A 20,011-nucleotide genomic window follows, 5' to 3' on the forward strand; every position below is an offset into this window, starting at 1 on the left:
TTAGTTTAAACAGAGACTGATTTCAATTTCCACTCTTGAAAACTTTAACAATAATATATGTTCACCTATTTTGTCCTATGTTCTGAAAAGCTGAGGGTAAAGCAAATCACTTTAACCAACTGGTGGAGCTCCCTAGCTAAGAACACAGAGCAGATCCTTTTTGGGTTAAGAACGAACACCTCTGAAATTAACTTTGGTTTTTCAAAATCAAAGCTGGTTGATGATTCACCCTTCCCTGTGGTCCTTGCAAACATGAGGGAAACCACGGATTGTCTGGAATGAGTGGCAAGGCCCACTGTCCAGTGTCTGGAAAGACACGGTTTTAACTGGCAGTGATGGAGTAGAACAAACATAGTGCCAGTTGTTCTGCTTCACCCTGTCCCTGTCCTGTGCTGGAGCAGTTGTGATTCTTCACTAAGGACTGACGTGGGGACAAGGAAGAATCACCTGGGGTGTGTGTTAAGCATTCAGCTTCCAGCATCCTTGGAGAATCTGAGTCAGCTGGCCTGGGATAGGCCTGAGGTGTATGTAAGTTTAATAAGCGTCCCAGGGAGGTTGAGAAAACAGCTGGATAGCTGGAACTCTTAAGGAGAAAGCTGATCCCAATCAGTGCTTCTCCTACCTCAGAATCTACAGTGGTACTCATTAAAAATTCAAATTCTTGGATTCTGTTTTCCAGGTACTCTGATTATGTGGGTCTTCAAAGTCCCTCATTGATTTTGTTTGGGGAACATTGGTATAAATGAAGTCCATTGTGCTTCCCTAAGTCTTAAGCTTGTGTTTGTATGAATCTTATTCCTGCAGGACCCGAGTACTTCCCAGAATGCTTAAACTTAATAAAAGATAAAAATTTGTATAATGAAGCTCTGAAGTTATATCCACCAAACTCGCAACAGTACAAGGTACGTGGAATGTGAAGTGAGGCTCTCATGATTTTGCTCTATGCATAAAAGGAGTTGAGGATCTTGAGTTCATAATACTGTCCTTGGTTTCAAGGTTCATCTTAAAAACGAATTAGCCACATCTTGAACTGCTTATCTGTGAGAATGGTCCTGACCTGTTCTGAAGAAATTGCCCAGGCAGGAATTTGGTGGTAGTTCTTGTTTGATTTTATTTTTTTTCATTGCTATATTATTTCCACTGTCCAGAATAGTGCATATGTAGGCACTTAGTGATTTTTTGTTGAGTAAATAAATGGTACATCCCCAGTAAGGTTTTGAGTGGAAAAATGATGCGCTAACTGATCAACCATAAGATTTTCCCAGGTAATTCAAGAGCATTTCAAGTGTGGTGACTAAGGCTTGTACACGGGAGCTGTATCACATTTCTTCACTGACTCCAAACCTCCTCTTGTTATAGGATATCAGCATTGCTTATGGGGAACACCTGATGCAGGAGCACATGTATGAGCCGGCGGGGCTCGTGTTTGCCCGATGCAGTGCCCACGAAAAAGCTCTCTCGGCCTTTCTGACTTGTGGCAGCTGGAAGCAAGCCCTCTGTGTGGCAGCCCAGCTTAACTTGACCAAAGACCAGCTGGCTGGCCTTGCCAGAACTCTGGCAGGTAAGTGTGGTCATTTATTTATCTACTTCTATAAAGGTTTTTTGTTTCTTTCTTTGTTTTGTTTGGTAATTCTGCAAATAAATTTAGGGCAGCAAAGCTTGAGGTATTTTCATACTCACTGATAAAAATTAGTTTAGAATGGTTTATTAACTAGGGTAAAGGTTAAGGTGCTGAAACGAGAGTCCCAAAATGCAGTGACATAATAAAAAAGGCAGTTTGTTTCTCTCTAACATAGGGACTGACAGGTCCTTTCATTGTGTGGCTCTGCAGCGTTTTAGGCAGAGGACTGTAGCTGGGTTATCTCCACATTTGCATTTCAGTCCTTGGAAAGGGGGAAAAGCTAGAGTAATGGGAAAACGCTTTACCTTTAATTAATTTAGAAATGACCTAGAAGTTAAACTATCATTTCTACTTCTCATTTACTGAAATTTACATGATATGGCCACACCTAATACTATCTAGCTGGGAGTCCATGTGCCCTGTAAGAAGGTAAAGATGAATTTTGGGATGGACTATTCTGGTGTTGGCAGTAAATCATTGGAAACTGTAGCAGCAATGGTCAGGAATGAGGTGAAAGAAAATGACAGATGAACAGGCAGCCTGAAAGCAAAAGCAGTTTAGCTGCTTCAGGGTCTAGCTAGGGATTGCCTGAACCAGAGGTGAGGCTAGTAGCAGAGTGTGATTTCTTAGAGTGGAGGAGAGGTTAATGATGCCTATGAGAAGAGTTGAGTAGGGCCTCTGGCCCTCTCACCAGTTCTTGAATTGAAGTAAAGGAATGATTGGTATATTTTTTCTCCTACTTTTTAAAAAATATTGTAAATATTATTGTAGTCTAAAAAAAATAAGACTCCTGAAAAAATTCCAAATTATATCATGTTAAATTTATATACATATCCTCCTTTGTTGCTTGCATTGTTCCTTTTTTCTTAGATTATAAAAATGTATGAGGTTATCACGTTTCTTTTTCTGGTTATTAGATCTATGGTCTCATCTATAATCCCTCTCAGCTTCCAAGCTGCACTTTTAATTTATTCTGGCTCCATTGTTACTTCCGCTTTAGAAACTTATGTTATTGGTAATATATACCTTAGTTTATTATACCTTCTAGCTCTGTTCTTGGGATCTATTGTCTTCTCTTATGTTCTTTACAACTCTCGGCTTGCTATTTACCATGGCTAATGATGGAGTATACCTAGTTCTCTCAGATGTTTAGCAAAAAAAGGTGAGGAGGGCAGTGGTCAAAGATTTTCTTTTTCCCTCAGAGAACAGAGTGGTCAAGGACTTTTGAGAAATGTTATCCAGCGGTGTCACTTTGTATGCACATTTAACTCAGGCAGTTTACACAAACCAGGAAAAGAAAGAAAACTATTTAAATAGTGGAGGTGATTCTACCTTGTTTTTTTTTCCCCCAGCGATTACATGCTCTGGAGGGGGCCTGAGATGAGAGACATAGTAAACCTCGGGGTCTGCGTGCCCCTCTGGTGTGCTTTATTTCTATTGGGCCAAGAGTGACTAGGATCTAAAGACACTGCGTGACAACCCCAAGCATCAGTCAGCTACCTCCATCTAGTGCTCAACCAAAGAAACAGCAGTCTCTTCCTGTTAAGGGAAGAAATAGGTTAGTCAGAGATCCTCGGTCAGTTTCCCATATGTGTGCCTTTGGAAGCATTTTTCAAGACTAATTTTGACTATATCTGATTTCAAATCCTGTGCTACATTTAGATTCTAACTGCCATTTAAGGTAGAACTCAGTGGTATATATATCTGGTCTCCTCACAGAAATTCACAAAGTACATAGTTTGATACATATTATAAAAAAGACATTAAAGAATCTCTTCAGCCAAAAAATCTATTTAATTTTGCTGTCAAATATTTACTGTCTTTTCAGAAAAGCTAATTGAGAAGAGGAAGCACATTGATGCAGCCGTAGTTCTGGAACAGTATGCCCAGGTAAATTCAGTTCCTCCCTTCTAAAACTCCCCCCCAGTGAACAAGAAAGGACTTCTCAGTTATACCTTAGTGATCATGAAAAATAAAGGAACTATGAATAATTGTGAAGTCCAGAAATAGTGTTTGCCCTGAAGGTTTTCCATATTGATGGTTTGACTTGGAAATCTAAATTCAGTACATCTCTAAATAGTAAGTTTTGTGAGGTAGAATACCACAGAGGCATACTATGATATATACTAGTGGTTTGACCGTGGTAGGAAGTACTAAATTAAATCTCAAGGTAGTTGTGCTTTTGTTGTTAACTTCACCAAAGTAGAAACAGTGAGAAGGGACCATTATAAAACAAAGTAATTGGACATTATATTCTCTTTTGTCTCTTATTCCCATTCTCTCTGTTGGAAAATCTTTTTTTACCTCAGGCAGCTTGAGGGGTCCCATTTTTATAATAGATTATAAGGATAAGTGCCCATATGAGCTTTTAATAGAATTATAGGATTCATTATGAAAATAATAAAACTACACTGACACTGGCCACAGACTAAACAGTAGGTAAGTACACAGCTGACTCCAGGAATTACTGCCTTGTAAAGAAAGTTTTGGCCTTTGATAAAAGTATTTTTTATAGTTGTTACTGGTGGGCACATTTACATAACATAATTGTGCTTTTAAAATATTTCAGTATCTCTCATGTAGTAAGAGTAGGTGAAAGAAGATAGCTAAAATTTTGCATTATTAGATCCTGGAGAAAAAGTATGTTGGGTGAATGAGTTAAAAACATCAATGAATAGAACATACCTAAGAGAATAGAGGTTGGAGTGGAAAGATATCACCTAAGAGGGTTAATTAAATGGATAAGATGCCATCATCTTTTTTTTTCATTGTAAATGAAGATTAATTTATGAAATTATTTTGCATAATTTACACATAATAAAATGATATGTTGTACAACTAAGGTGTAATTTACATATAATAAAATCAATGCACCAATTTAGAATGAGTTGTATGCATTTTGACCAGTGTTTACAGTTGTGTAACCACCACCACACTCAGTGATAATAGAACATAGTTCTAACTCCCCAAAAAGTTCTCTACCTTCTTTTTTACAGTATTCTCCCTCCACTCATAGCCTCTGGCAACCACTGGTCTACTTTCTGTCACTAAAGTTTTGCTTTATTTAGAATTTCGTAAGAATAGAACCATATGGCATTGTAGTTTTTTTTTTTTTTTTGTCTCACATAATACATTTGAGATTCATCCATGTTGTAGTTTATTCCTTTTTATTGCTGAATAATGTATTGCATGGATATATCAGAAATATGTGGATCCATTCATCAGTTGATGTACATTTAGTTTGTTTTCAGTGTGAGGTTATCATTTATAAATAAAGCAGCTTGAACATTCTAGTACATGTCTTTGGGGGGATAGGAGTGGGAATACTAGGTTACACAGTAAGTGGATGTTTAACTTTGTAAGGAGCTGCAAAACTTCTCTGCAGTGGCTGTACCATTTTGTGTTCCCACCAGCGATGAGTCAGTGCCTCTGTTGCTCCTCTGCTCACCAACACTAAGTGTATTAATTACTGTGACACTAGACATACTCTTTGTGGCTGTGTAACAATTTACCTCAAAGGCCTGGCGCGGTGGCTCACGCCTGTAATCCTAGCACTCTGGGAGGCCGAGGTGGGTGGATTGCTCAAGGTCAGGAGTTTGAGACCAGCCTGAGCAAGAGCGAGACCCTATCTCTACTAAAAATAGAAAGAAATTATCTGGCCAACTAAAACTATATATAGAAAAAATTAGCTGGGCATGGTGGCGCATGCCTGTAGTCCCAGCTACTCGGGAGGCTGAGGCAGTAGGATCGCTTAAGCCCGGGAGTTTGAGATTGCTGTGAGCTAGGCTGACGCCACAGCACTCTAGCCTGAGCAGCAGAGTGAGACTCTGTCTCAGAAAAACAAAACAAAACAATTTACCTCAAAACTCAGCAGCTTCAAACAATAAACAACCATTAGTTCACTTTTTCTATGGGTCAAGAATCTGGGCAGGGGCTTTGCTAGGATTCTATGGCTCAAGCTCTTTGACGAGGCTACAATTAAGTTGTTGGCCAGGGCTGGAGTCATCTCATGGCTAGATTAGTTTTTTTGTTTTTTTTTTTTTTTAATTCTAATTTTTGGTTACTAGTGTATAGCTGAGGTTTTCTTTTTTTTCTTTTTTTTGGTATATTGACCTGTATCCTGTAACCTTGTTAAACTCATTCTAGAAGCTTTTGAGTACATTCTGTAGGACTTTCTGCATTAAAAAAATGAACATGTTTTCTATGAATAAAGACAGTGTTACATCTTCCTTACAATTTGTATTTTATTATATATACTTTTTCTATCCTTATTGCATTTGCTAGGACTTGCAGTACAGTGTTGAATAGAAATGGTAAGAGTGGACATCCTTGCCTTTTCCCCATATTAAGGGGGGGAAATTCAGTCTTTTATTATTAAGTATAATGTTTGCTTTTTTTAGTGTGCTCTATTGCAGGTGTTGACAAACTACAGACTGCTGCAAATCAAGCATGCCACCTGTTTTTGTAAATAAAGTTTTATTGGAACACAGCCATGACCATTTGTTTACATATTGTGTATGGCTGCTTTTATACTGTAACAATAGGGTTAAGTAAAAAGTTGTGGCAGAGATGGTTTGGCCCACGGAAGCTCTCTAGCCTTTTATATAAATTTGCCAATTCCTGCCCTCTTGGGTTCAGGAAATCTTCTATTTTAGGTCTGAGAGTTTTTTTTTTTTAATCATAAATGGTTGTTGAATTTTGTCAAATGTGTTTTCAACTATGATGTGGTTTTTTAGACCAGAGTGATATGGTAAATCACATTGATTATTTTTTCATTATTAAACCAACCTTGCATCAAAGCCAACTTGGTCATCATCTATTGTCCTTTTTCTATATTAGTAGATTAGATTTGCTAAAATTTTTTTGAGGATTTTTGTGTTTGTGTTTATGAGGGATATTGGTTTGTAGTTTTCCTATGTCTTTGTCAGGTTTTGGTGTCAGGATAATGCTGCTCTTATAAAATATGGGGAAGTGTTCCTTACTCTTCTGTTATCTGGAATAGTTTGTGTAGAATTGATGTGAGGAGCTGGCTCCTGGTTAAAAATCTGTATGTGATTTTTCAGACCTGACCATAAGCAATTACAGACTTTCACTAGGAGGCCGCATGGGGAAAAGCCACCCTCCCCATGCCAGACTTGGGGTACTGCCAATGCATTAGAGTTTGCAGTCAAGGACTCAGGCCCCCCGCTGGTCTTGCGCTTTGTACAGTGTTTGTATTCCCAGCCCTGGCGCCTTCATTCCTAGGTCTCTTTATCTGAGGCCTTGGGCCAAGGTCATCTTTGAGCACCTCTGCCAAGACCACCTCATACAGGGAGGAGTGGGAAACCTTGAAGACACTTTTTCCCACTCTGACTCACTACCCAGTACTTTTCCACTCCTAGCCCTCCCTCTTTGTGCCCCCACCCCCAAGGTCAATAAAACTGCTAAAGCCTTTTGTTTCAGTCTCCCTGAACAGTGAGACAACCCTCACATCTGTGCTGATCCACCTGACCCTCAGCCAGTGTTGTTCCTTGGGGAAGGATGGAACACAGAGAGTTGGCACTTTCTCTGGTTTTAGCCTTCAATGACTAGAGGCTTAACTGTTTCATTTGGGGCTTGTTGCTTTAATCAGCTACTCTGACACCAGCACTCTTTCCCCCAGATCAGCTGAGCTCCTGACGTGATATTTTTTTTTCCTTAAATGTTTAGTAGAATTTACCAATAAAGCTATCTGGGCCTGGATTTTTCTTTGTTGAAAATTTTTCATGGTGAATTCAGTTTCTTTAGTAGACGTAAACCTATTCAAGTTATCTGTTTCTTCTGGAGTGAGCATTTGGTCTTTCTGGAATGACTGTCTTTCAAGGAATTTGTTCATTTCATCTAAATTAGATTTATTGGCATCAAGGTTTTTTGGCATAAAGTTTTATTTTTTTGGAGCGAGAGTCTTGCTCTGTTGTCCTGGCTAGAGTACAGTGGCGTCATCATAGCTCATTGCAACCTCAAACTCGTGGGCTCAAGCCATCCTCCTGCCTCAGCCTCCCGAGTAGCTGGGACTATAGGCATGTACCACATGTATTGGCATAAAGTTGTCTGCAGTATTCTCTTATCCTTTTATTGTCCATAGGGTCTATGGTGACATCCAGTCTTTCATCCCATTTATTGGTTGTTTGTATCTTCTTTTTTTCTTATCATTCTGGCTAGAGGTTTATCAGTTTTATTGATCTTTGAAAAACAATAACCTATTTTATTTTTTCTCTATTATTTTTCTGTATTCTATTTCATTAATTTCTCTTATTTCCTACGTATTGCTTGCTTTGGGTTCAGTTTGCATTTTAAGGCTTAAAATCATTGAGACTTTTCCTACTTTCCATTAATAGTTTAAGCATATAATACTGTAATTTCTCTCAAGCACTGTTTTAGCTACATCTGACAAATTTTGACATACTGTGTCTACATTTTCTAATTTCCTTTGTGATTTCTTCATCGACCCATGGGTTATTTAGAAGTATGTTATTTAACTTGCAGATATTTGGAGATTTTCTAACCCTTTGTCTGTTATTAATTTCTACATTAATTCTCTTGTGAATAGAGAACATATTTTTTATTAATCCAGTCCTCTTGATGTGTGGCCCAGAATATGGTCTCTTTAAGAGAATGATGTGTGTGTACTTGAAAAGAATGTGAAATCTACTATTAATAGATGGAGTGTTCTAGAAATGTCAATTAGATTGTGTTGGTTGATTGTGCTGTCCTAGTTTCTTATATCTTTATTGATTTTTCTCACTGCTTGCTCTGTTAGTTACTGGGAAAGAAGAGTGTTAAAATCTCCAACTGCAAAAGTGTATTTGCCTGGGAGGCCAGGGTGGGAGTATCGCTTGAGGTCAGGAGTTGCAGACCACCTTGAGCAAGAATGAGACCCCGTCTTGATAAAAAATAGAAAAATTAGCCAGGCATGGTGGTGTGCACCTGTAGTCCCAGCCACTCGGAAGGCTGAGGCAGGAGGATTGCTTGAGCCCGAGAGTTTGAGGTTGCTGTGAGCTATGATGACCCCACTGCACTTTAGCCAAGGTGACGGCAAGATTCTGTCTCCAAAAAAAAAAAAAAAGTATATTTGCCTATTTCTCATTTAATTCTGCCATTCTTTGCTTCATGTATTTTGAGGCTCTGTTCTATGAATAAATGTTTATGATTGTATTTTAGATGAATTCATAATGAGATCCCGTTTTATTCCTGTTAATATTCCTTATTCTAGAATCTACTCCATGGGTTTTTAATTTAGCCCTTCCAGCTTTCTTTTGATTAACCTTTTTGTGCCATATTTTTTCCCATCTTTTTGCTTTTAATCTACTTACATGTAGTCTTTATGTTTAAGGAGGGTTTCTTGTTGACAGCATATATTTGGTTCTTGTTTTTATATTATTTGACAAGCTCTACCTTTTAATTAGAGTGTTTAGACCATTTTCACTTAATATGATTACCAGTATACTTGGATTTAAACTTGCCATTTTGCTGTTGGTTTTTTGTCTGTCTCATTAATTCTTTGTTTCTTCTTTTCTTCTTTCTTTCATCTTTTGGATTTAGTATTTTTCATAATTCCATTTTATCCCTACTATTGGCTTATTCGTTATATTCTTTGTTTTAGTATTTTAGTGGTTGCTCTAGGATTTACAATAGATATCATTAATTGACAATACTCTACCTTCAAATAATAGTATACCACTTCATGTATAGAGTAAGAACCTTCCTTAAAAGGGTATACTTCCTGTCTGCCTGCTATTCCTCTGTGTTATTCTTTCCAACATTTTAATTCTATGTATTTTATAAACTTCATAATTTGTTACTGCTTTTACTTTAAGTGATCAGTTATTGTTTAAGGGAATTTAAAAATGACCCCAAATTTTCTTCCATATTTCTTCTTTTTTCCAAGAGAAACTGGAAATATGGATTTTTATTTGATATTACCTGAGTTTTAAAAAATTGCAGGCCATTCAAAATGGATCAACAACCTAAATTTAAGAGCTAAAATTGTAAAACTCTTAGAAGAAAACAGAGGGGTAAATCTTTGACTTGGAGTTGGCAATGGATTTTTAGAATTAACACCAAAAGCACAAGCAATAAAATAAAAAATTGATAAATTGCACTTCATAAAAATTAAGAACTTTAGACATCAAGGACATTGTCAAGAATGTGAAAAGACAATCTATAGAATGGAAGAAGATATTTACAAATCACATATCTGATAAGGGTTTAATATCCAGAATATGTAAAGAACTCCTATTATAACTCAACAATAAAAAACCAGATAAGCCAATGTAAAAATGGGCACAGGACTTGAATAGATATTTCTCCAGAGAGGATATACAAATGGCCAACAAGCACATGAAAAGATATTCAACATCATTGGTCATTAAGGAAATGCAAATCAAAACCACAATGGACTGTCACTTAATGGCTCTAATCAAAAAAATAAAAAAACAATGGAAATAAGCCATTCACAAAAAGGTAAATACTCTATGATTCCAATTATTTGTGGCACCTAGAGTACTCAGATTCATAGAGACAGAAAGTATAATGGTGGTTGCCATGGGTTGGCAGTAGGGGGAATGGGTGTTGTTATTTAATGGGTATAGAATTTAAGTTTTGGGAAATATAAAGAGTTCTGGAGATTGGTTGCACAATCATGTGAATGTGCTTAACATTAACTGAACTGTACTTAAAAATAATCAAGATGGTAGATTTTATGGATATTTTGCCACAGTTAAATGGGGGAAAAAAAGGAAAATAAATGTTGGCAAGGATGTGGAGAAATTAGAACCCTCGAACGTTGTTGGTGGAGATGTACAATTGTGCAGTTGCTGTGGAAGACAATTTGGCAGTTTCTCAAAAGGGTAAACATTGAATTGGGGTCTTTAGGTATATACTTAAGAGAAATGAAAACATGTCCACAAATAACTTGTTATATGCATATTTATGGCAGCATTATACATAGTAGCTAAAAGGTGGAAACAACCCAAATGTCTCACAGTGGATGAATGAATAAATAAATAGTGATACATACATACAATGGAATATTATTCATCCATAAAAAGGAACAAAGAACTGATACATGCTACAACTTGAGTGAACCTCCAAAACATTTTACTAAGTGAAAGAAGCCAGACATAAAAGGTTACCTCATATATGATTCATTTTATGTGATATATCCAGAAGAAGCAAGTCCATAGACACAAATAGCAGATTAGAGGTTACCAGGGGATGGAGGGTGTGGGAAAAGGGAAGTGGTTACTTAATGGGTATGAAGTGTTTTTATGGGTTGATGAAAAACTTTTTTTTTTTTTCCTTCATTTTTCTCCACCCATCCCCATCCCCCATCCTCTCTCCCTAACCCCTCCCTCCATCAGCAATCTTTTGAAGGTAGAGAGGACACAACATGGGGAATACAGTAAATACCACCAATTGTACACTTTAAAATGATTGTGTTATGTGAATTCCACCTCAATAAAACACATACGGAGGTCAAACAGCATATCTGCACATCCTATTATATCCCTTTGTGGATTGGGGTATAGGAAGAAAATATTTAATCTTTTCAAAGTATAATAGTATATACATATTATACGTTGTTTAAAATGCTGAAAGCAAATGTAAGAAAATAAAAATAGTTTATTTCTAACACTCCAAGATTGGTATTTTGAGCACCTCGTATTTATTTCCATAGTTTTTTCTATGCATGCATATATGTATTTTCAATGAAAATAAAATTGTATTCTGTTTTTATTTTGCTTTGTATTATCTTCATCTTTTCATGTGAACACATTTTAATCTTATCTAATAATCAATATTTGAATTTCTCCAATGATTCTTAAAATCTAGGGCTGTATATTGAATTTTGTATCTTATGTCCTTTAAATATCTTTTAATTTAATGTACACCTCCTTGCCCCCCTTTTTATGACAGTGAATATTTGAGGAAACCCAACTGATGGTCTTATATATTTCATCTTTTAAAAATATGTTAAGTTTTATATGACTTATAAGTATATTAAATAATTATGTATTGGGACACATGATCAAAACCTTTTTACTGATAAGGGTACAGTATCAAAACTTTCTGAAGACTGTAGGGTATGAGATGTTGATTACACTAATTTTTTAGTTTCCCGTAAGTTTAAAGTTTTCCAAAATAAAAAGAGAAAAATAAACATTTTAAAAGAGCAAAAAAAAATGTTTAGAAGATTACTGTTCTAGTTCATCATATTTTCAATTTGGGAGCCCACTTAAACCTGCAGAGTCAAACTTGATGATAAAGCTGGGACAATGGTCATTTTTAATATATCTTTCTGGTGGTTTTGATGTCCAGGGATGTAGAGATATGATGCTTACCTTGTGTTATGTCATTACGTCCAGAATACACACTCCTTTCTCTACTGCATCAATATTTATAGAGCATGGACTCTAGGCCAGGCACGATCCTAAGAACTGGGAGTGTAAGGGATAAGGCTGGCCAGGAAGATAGAGGCAGACCTGTGGGCAGTTTACAGTTGGTTGTGATAAGCATCTGATCTGCTTGCTCCATTCATCTGTTGTCTTCCTTACTGGTGCCTTGTCAGGATTATGAAGAAGCTGTGCTCTTGCTGTTAGAAGGAGCTGCCTGGGAAGAAGCTCTGAGGCTGGTAAGAGAATTTTTTAAATCCTCCATATGTCAGGTGCTAAGTAGAGAGGGCGAGCATGCACACGCAAGAGAGTTCAGGTCAGGTGGGAATTGTCTTCTGAGGTTAGTGCAATTAAGTATTAGGTCATTAAGTATGAAATGTCTGACTTCAAATCCGAGGTGTAGTTTATTATATCTCAAACAAGAAGCAGTACAACTAATCGAAGTATGCTCCCAAAGTACCAATACAGTTGTGCCATCTTTTTTGTTCTTGTTGTTGAGACAGAGTCTCCCTATGTCGCCAGGTAGAGTGCAGTGGTATGTATCATCATAGCTCACTGCAACTTCAAACTCCTGGGCTCAAGCGATACTCCTGCCTCAGCCTCCTGAGTAGCTGAGACTATAGGCATGCACCATGATGCCCAGCTAATTTTTTTTCTACTTTTAGTAGAGAGGGCATCTTGCTCTTGCTCAGGTTGGTCTTGAGCTCCTGAGCTCAAGCAGTCCTCTAGCCTCAGCCTTCCAGAGTGCTAGGATTACAGGCGTGAGCCACTGTGCCCAGCCTAGTTTTGCCATCTTAATGGTAGCTTGTTTATGCCAGCAGCGAAGCCTGGAGAGCCAGTGGCTATGAAATCACCAAAGGTGTTTTCCACAGCTTGTTGAGAATTGAGTATTTTTCCTTGCAAGAAGTGGTCTAAAGCCTGGAAGAAGTGGTAGTCAGCTGATGGAAGGTCCAGTGAATACAGTGGATGACAGAGAGTTTCCAAGTCCGGCCTCTGTAGTTTGAGCAGTGTTTGTGCTACATGTGGTCGAGCGTTGTCTTGCAAGAGGATTGGCTTGTCTCTATTGACCAATCTCGGCTGCTTAATTGCAAGCATCCTCATCATTTTGTTCAATCGGCTGCAGTAGACATCTGCTGTAATCAGTTGACCAGATTTCATGAAGGGGTAGTGGATAATACCAGCGCTGGACCACCAAACAGACACCATTAGCTGTTTGGATGAATATTTGGTTTTCAGCTGTGTTTTGGCACTTCATCTTGATCTAAGCATTGTGCTGAATACTTGTAGTTGTCAAAAAGAATCCATTTCTTGTCACATGTAACTATACGGTGTAGAAATGGTTCGCCTTTATGTCGTGACAGCAAAGAAAGGCAAGCTTCAAGACAGTTTCTCTTCTGATGCTTACTTAATTCATGTGGAACCCATCTATCCAGCTTCTTCACCTTGCTGATTTGTTTCAAATGGTTCAATATTGTTGGGATAGTAATGTCAAACCTTGCTGCTAATTCATACATAGGTCGAGATGTATTTGCTTCCACTACAGCTTTCAGCTCATCATCATCCACCTTGGTGTCATGTCGCCCATGTGACTCATTTTCAAGATTAAAATCACCAGAATGGAACTTCCCAAACCATCAACATACTGTGTGTTCATTAGCTACATCCTTCCCAAACACTTCATTGATACTTTGAGCTGTCTGCACTGCATTGGTTTCATGATGGAACTCATTTGAAAATAACACAATTTTTTTACTTATCCATGGTTTCACAAAATTGTTCTTAAAAAAAAAATTTGAAAGGTAATCACAAGCCAAAACATGGATTTGAAAGACTAAGGATCTACCTTCACAATAAAAATAAAACAAGAAGTATCAAAATGAAATGTCAAGAGATATCAGCTGTCAAACTTAGTACTTCAGGAAGTATTTCATTTCATATATAATAACCTAATAGAAATAGGTCAGCTTCCCAGCCTAAGGATAAGCAGTATTTTTAAAAATGTTTTGAACATTTAGCCTTGATAATATTTGGAATTAGCTCTCCACATGTAAAACATACTGTTTTTTTTACTGAAATGAGTTGCATTTCGTTGGCTGCCTTGGAGGAGGCCTGCTTTTTAGGAAAACATCATGGTTACCTCTGAATATGATGCATGTCTTTCCAAATATCTTACCTCTCCAGTGGCTAGAAGTTTTCCTGCCTAAAATTTATATGTTTTTCCTTCTAGGTATACAAATACAACAGACTGGATATTATAGAAACCAACATAAAGCCTTCCATTTTAGAAGGTGAGGGTTATATTTTAGATAGAATTCTTCATTTGGAAGTATAGAGAAGGGGAAAACAGAGATGGGAGAGTCTCCCTCTATTACTGCATTTTTAAATAATATGTTATGTAGACTTAATCAAAATTTCCCACTGGGTATACTTAATTCTGACAAGAATTTTTTAATATGCTAAACTACTAGATGGCACACATAAAAGATTTGAATGTTAGAAACCTATGATAAAATACAATTAAGAATCTTTATATTTGAGAATAATTGGTAAACATGAATATGAACTATATTATAATAATAGTATTATATCAGTGATAAATTTCCTGCATTTAATAATTGTGCGTGGTTATGTAAAATAATATTCTATTCTTAAGAGGGAAATGAAGTATTTAGGAGTGAAGGATCATATCTGCAACTTACTTTCAAAAGGTTCCACAAAAGTAATAACGTGTGTGTGTGCGCGTGTGCATGCACACGCACAGAGAAACAGGAAACAAAAAAATACGGTAAAATGTTAACAATTGATAAATCTAGGTGAGGGGTATATGTGTGTTCATTGAACTACTATGACTTTTATGTAGATTTGGAATATTTCAAAATATAAAAAGTTTAAAAATACACCTTTGCAAATGGAGTGTATAATTCCTATAGAACATATGAATATTACTAGTTCTAGAATACTCACATGGTCACTGTGACCCCTTAAAAGCAAGATGGAAAAGGAGGAGGACCTCAGTTTGATTTACAGAAATCTTAGGGAGTGAGGGTTGATTTTAAACTCTGCCTTTGTAAGCGAGTCTACCCTGTAAGTAATGTCTGGACTTTCTGACATTTACATGTGTTCACATCCTTACCCTACCTGTTCCTCCATTCCTTATCCTAATTAAAACTGTTGGTGAGGTACTTTTTGTATCATTCATTTTAGGTACCCCTAATTGGATACTGAAGGCATCATTCCTTGCCCTATATCCATCCAGTCAGCCATTACTTAGATTTTTACTACTAATGAGAACCTAGAAAAATGCTGATAATTCATCTGTATAGACCTTATATCTATTAATAAAATGTGGCCTTGGATAGTAGCATTTTGCTTTTTTTAATATGTTTTATTAGTGTCATTTTTTTCTCATGTATTTTTCCATTGGGCAGTAATTTCCAGAAATCATTAGATACGTTTATTCCACACCCATGGGCATTTTGATGAATGTGTAGGAAGAAACAGTCAAGTACTCTTCCTCTTATCTTTGTTAACAGCTTCCTATGCACTCCTTTTATTTGCCAGTCCTCTCTTGGGTTAAATACCAAGTCTTCATTCAGGTGATTTTACAAGTTTAGTGGTAGAAGAAAGTATTCTGGGATGATGTTGATGAACTCTAAAATCTGGGCTCTCAATCTCCAGTAAACTAATGCTCATTAAGCAAAAAGGTTGCTTGGAAGACCTAGTAACCTCTTTATTTTTGCTGAATTCTAATCCTGCCCTCACTTCCCTCCCTCTTAGTTTTTTTCTGTTTGCTTAAACATCATACTCAAATTATTTTCCATTCTGCATCACTAGCCCAGAAAAATTATATGGTATTTTTGGACTCTCAGACAACCACATTCAGTCGCCACAAGAAACGTTTACTGGTGGTTCGAAAGCTCAAGGAGCAAGCACAGCAGGTGAATCTGGGTAAGTGTCTACATGAAGACCTTGAGACTTGCTGGGGAATGGGGGTGAGCAGCACCACACATTGAGCTGTGTAGTATTCCTCCTGCGATGTGATTACCGTGCCATGGGGAAGTCTGAGGCCTTTGTGAAACCCCTTAGGGGCCGTGTATGTCTGTGTTTGTGTGTTGGGGAAGGGCTTGGGGGCAGTACCAGCCATGAATGAATGGGTAAAGCTCTGCCAGACATCCTCCAGCCTCCCTCAACCAGAGCAGCTGACAACTTCTGTGTTTTACAAAATCCCCCCCTCCCAAAAAAAAGAAAGAAAAAAGTTTGGTAAACTACTGATTTACAGTAATAATAACTGAATTTAATATTCATTTTGAGGTCAACTTATTAATAATTTTCTTCTGTCCTTTGATATGTCCCAGTTGACTCTAGTCCATTCACCTCCCTGCAGGTAAAACCACGTTAGCAGGCAATGTTTTCATCTACATCTGGTTTTTCTTTTCCAGAAGATGAGGTGCTCCATGGTCAAGAGTCAGATCTCTTCTCTGAAACTAGCAGCATTGTGAGTGGCAGTGAGATGAGTGGCAGATACTCCCATAGTAACTCCAGGATATCAGCGTATGTATCAGATTATTCTGCACATTGATCATGTCCTGAGCATATGGAGAAAGTAGAACCAAATAGGTTGGTTTTCTACTAGGATGGTGCAATGGGATTGGGGAGGATATTCTTCAAGGCTACACGGAAGTTGTGTAAAGACTTTCCCAGCATATCTAACAGATTAGACTTAGTGTTGAAATGTTTTCTTCTGTGGCTTTGTGGCCTGTGTGTTTGCCCATTACCCGTGAGGCACTTCCACTGGGCACTCAATTTATATAATATCTGATTTTACTTGTTGAATAAATGTTAAGTGACCATAATGTGTAGGCTCTGAAAAAAATGAAAAGGTTATGAATAAAAAATGTTTTAGACTGCTTTAATTTAGAATCAGGATTAGAAGAGATCATAAACAGAAGTCATCACACTTTTACTCACTATAGTAATTTGTCAGAACTATTTTTCAACACTCATGCTAGATGCAGTGGATGTTACCAGAAACTTACAAGGAGATATGAGTTACAAGAGCTTATAGTCTTGCTTGGGAGACATTAAACAATGCAAGATTATATATTTAAACTGAATTGTGCTTTAGGAATTTAGAATGGAGGTCTGTGAAGTTGTGTGTGGTGATCAGAAACTGCAAGAAAGGCAGTTAGAACTGGGCTTCTAAGAGTTGGGGAAAAGCTGAGTGTGGTGGCCTGTACCTATAGTCCCAGCTACATGGGAGGCTGAGGCAGGAGGATCGCTTGAGCCTAGGAGTTTGAGGCTGTAGTGTGCTATGATCACACCCGTGAGTAGCTATTATGCTCCAACCTGGGTAACATAGTAAGACCTCATCTCTTGATGGGCAAAAAAAGTTGGAGAGAGAAGGTCCCATACAGAACAAATGGCATGATTAAAGACCTCTGAGGTAGGAAAGAATGGGATTCGTACATACTTTATTATGATCAGATTCTGATCTGCTATGTCTTATCGCCTTATTTAAATTTTATTTTGTTGCTTTTCAGTTTCTTAGTTTTTTTAGTTTTAAAATTTAAGTTGGTGGTTCTTTCATTCTTGTTCCAGCATACTGCATTCCCCCCTTATCCATGAGGGGAATATGTTCCAAGACCCCAGTGAATGCCTGAAACCTCAAATAGTACTAAACCCGAAATATGTTGTGTTTTTCTATACTACATACCTTAATGATAAGGTTTAATTTATAAATTAGGCATAGCAAGAGATTAACAACAACTAATAATAAAGAGGAACAAGTATCACAATATGCCAGCGTTACTCTTGCACTTTGGGGCCATTATTAAATAAAATAAGGTTCCTTGGACACAAGCAGTGTCATACTGCAGCTGTTGGTCTGATCCCCTAAGGACTAATGAATGGGTAGTGTAGACAGCGTTGATATGCAAGACAAAGGAAGGATTCATGTTCTTGGCAGGATGGCATGAGATTTCATGATGTTACTCATAATGGTGCACAATTTAAAGCTTATGAATTGTCTATTTCTGGAATTTTCCATTTCTTTTTTTCAGGCCATGATTGACCTTCAGTAACTAAAACTATGGAAAGTGAAACTGCATATAATGGGGAATACTGTATTACCAGATGTAGCCTCCTCCTACTCTGTATTTTGATCAAAACTTTAAGGCAAAAAATGCCCCTTTAGGATTTTCCTTATTTCCTGCCTGTAAGACTTGCCCCTCCCAATTTTCTTTCTGTGTTGCTTTAACACCTCATCATCCTTTTCCCCCCCGAAATACAAATATCATCTGTAGACTCTGCCTTCCCAGAAAGTTGGTGGCCAACAGGCATATTCATTTTGGTTTGTTCAGCACAGCGAAAGCCCCTTTTAAAACATCTCTCTAATTTCTAATAGGAGATCATCTAAGAATCGCCGCAAAGTGGAGCGGAAGAAGCACAGCCTCAAAGAAGGGAGTCCGCTGGAGGATCTAGCCCTTTTGGAGGCACTGAATGAAGTGGTACAGAACACTGAGAAATTGAAAGGTATATTCTCAATACTGATGATGATTTTTTTTTTTTTTTTTTGACAGAGTCTCACCCTGTTGCCTGGTCTAGAGTACAGTGGTGCCATCATTCGTCACTACAACCTCAAACTCTTGGGCTCTAGTGATCCTCCTGCCTCAGCCTCCTGAGAAGCTGGGACTACAGACTCGTGTTATGCCCAGCTAATTTTTCTATTTTTTATAGAGATGGGGGTCTTGCTCTTCTGCTCAGGCAGGTGGTGGTGATTCTTGACCACAAAAAATAGTAAACAGGCAGCACAGACAGGCAGAATTCAGTAGATAATTAAGATACAAGTTTCCTAATTTGACAAAAGATGAAAACTTTCAGCAGGAAGGGTCATTTCCACGTACATTCCTGAAACAGTCTTTCTCAGCCGGTAACTGAGAAGCCTTCCTCTGTTTGGCATCCACCTAACGGAACTATGAGAGATTAGCACTCAAGCCAGGATAAAGAATTGTGGGACACTGCTTCCTGCTTGGCCCCAGTGTGTATGTTTTTGTAGTAGATGTGTTGAATTACTCCAGCATTTGGGAAGAAAGAAGATGCGGGAGAATGCAACTGTAGTATGATATTAGAAATTTTTGCTTGGGAAAGAAACTGCCTCTGGAGCTATGGGTCTATCAGTGCAGCTGGGGACACAACTTACCACTCTCACATTTCTTCTCTTTAGATGAAGTGTACCATATTTTAAAGGTACTTTTTCTCTTTGAGTTTGATGAGCAAGGAAGGGAGTTACAGAAAGCCTTTGAAGATACTCTGCAGTTGATGGAAAGGTCACTTCCAGAAATTTGGATTCTCACTGACCAGCAGAATTTAGCCACACCTGTAAGTTTTCTCAAGACAGTGTGCATTTTTTTCATCATTTTCACATTATTTTCTTCATACAATCCTTTAAAAGTCAAAGCAGAAACTTTCCTGTTCTTAATACATAATATACCATAGTTAAATTATCTCAGATTTGTGTCAGTAAGAACATTTTACATTCGCCTGTACAGTGATTAATACTCCTTGATGCAGGTTAACCAGGCTGTTATTTCTCCTCTCTGGGTGAAGCAATTGTCATGGAGGAGATGGGAAAGTCAGGTGGTTGCCCCTGGTCTTCAGTGAGGTTGGGATGGGGTGAGGGGAAGGATAGGATCAGAGTCAGCCTCTCACTTCCCAGTTCAGAACTCATGGATGGGATCAAAGTCTTTAAAGGGACTCCAGACAATTACTTTTCCTTTTGTTTTATGGAAAATTTGACTTGTCACTTCTATGTTGTTGTGATGAGCTTTGCTAATTATATTTAAGGCTGAATCAGTTTTGTTTCCCATCAAGAAATCTAATGTTTTGTCATCTGGCTTATTGTTTACACCTCTGCCCACTCTTTTAGAAAATGGTGATAATACTTCCCCTGTATGGTTTACTGGAATGTTTTAAAGGTTAA

General features: G+C 37.6%; 1 protein-coding gene across 4 annotated transcripts in view; it reads left to right on the forward strand.

The window, feature by feature from the left end:
• Window positions 1–20,011, forward strand: part of ELP1 (elongator acetyltransferase complex subunit 1) — a 66,879-nt gene that overhangs the window by 38,819 nt on the left and 8,049 nt on the right. For 3 of the 4 annotated variants that reach the window (XM_045562545.1, XM_045562547.1, XM_045562548.1), the window contains 9 exons: window positions 805–902; window positions 1,360–1,561; window positions 3,450–3,511; window positions 12,210–12,272; window positions 14,261–14,321; window positions 15,868–15,981; window positions 16,473–16,584; window positions 18,437–18,564; window positions 19,256–19,410. In XM_045562545.1, coding sequence (XP_045418501.1) covers window positions 805–902; window positions 1,360–1,561; window positions 3,450–3,511; window positions 12,210–12,272; window positions 14,261–14,321; window positions 15,868–15,981; window positions 16,473–16,584; window positions 18,437–18,564; window positions 19,256–19,410 — 995 coding nt within the window. Of the gene's footprint in view, window positions 1–804; window positions 903–1,359; window positions 1,562–3,449; window positions 3,512–12,209; window positions 12,273–14,260; window positions 14,322–15,867; window positions 15,982–16,472; window positions 16,585–18,436; window positions 18,565–18,611; window positions 18,647–19,255; window positions 19,411–20,011 lie in introns of those variants that run through there. The other variant, XM_045562549.1, reaches the window with a different exon arrangement.

This window comes from Lemur catta, chromosome 10 (assembly GCF_020740605.2).
Source record: "Lemur catta isolate mLemCat1 chromosome 10, mLemCat1.pri, whole genome shotgun sequence".
In the NCBI taxonomy this organism is placed as follows: Eukaryota; Metazoa; Chordata; class Mammalia; order Primates; family Lemuridae; genus Lemur; species Lemur catta.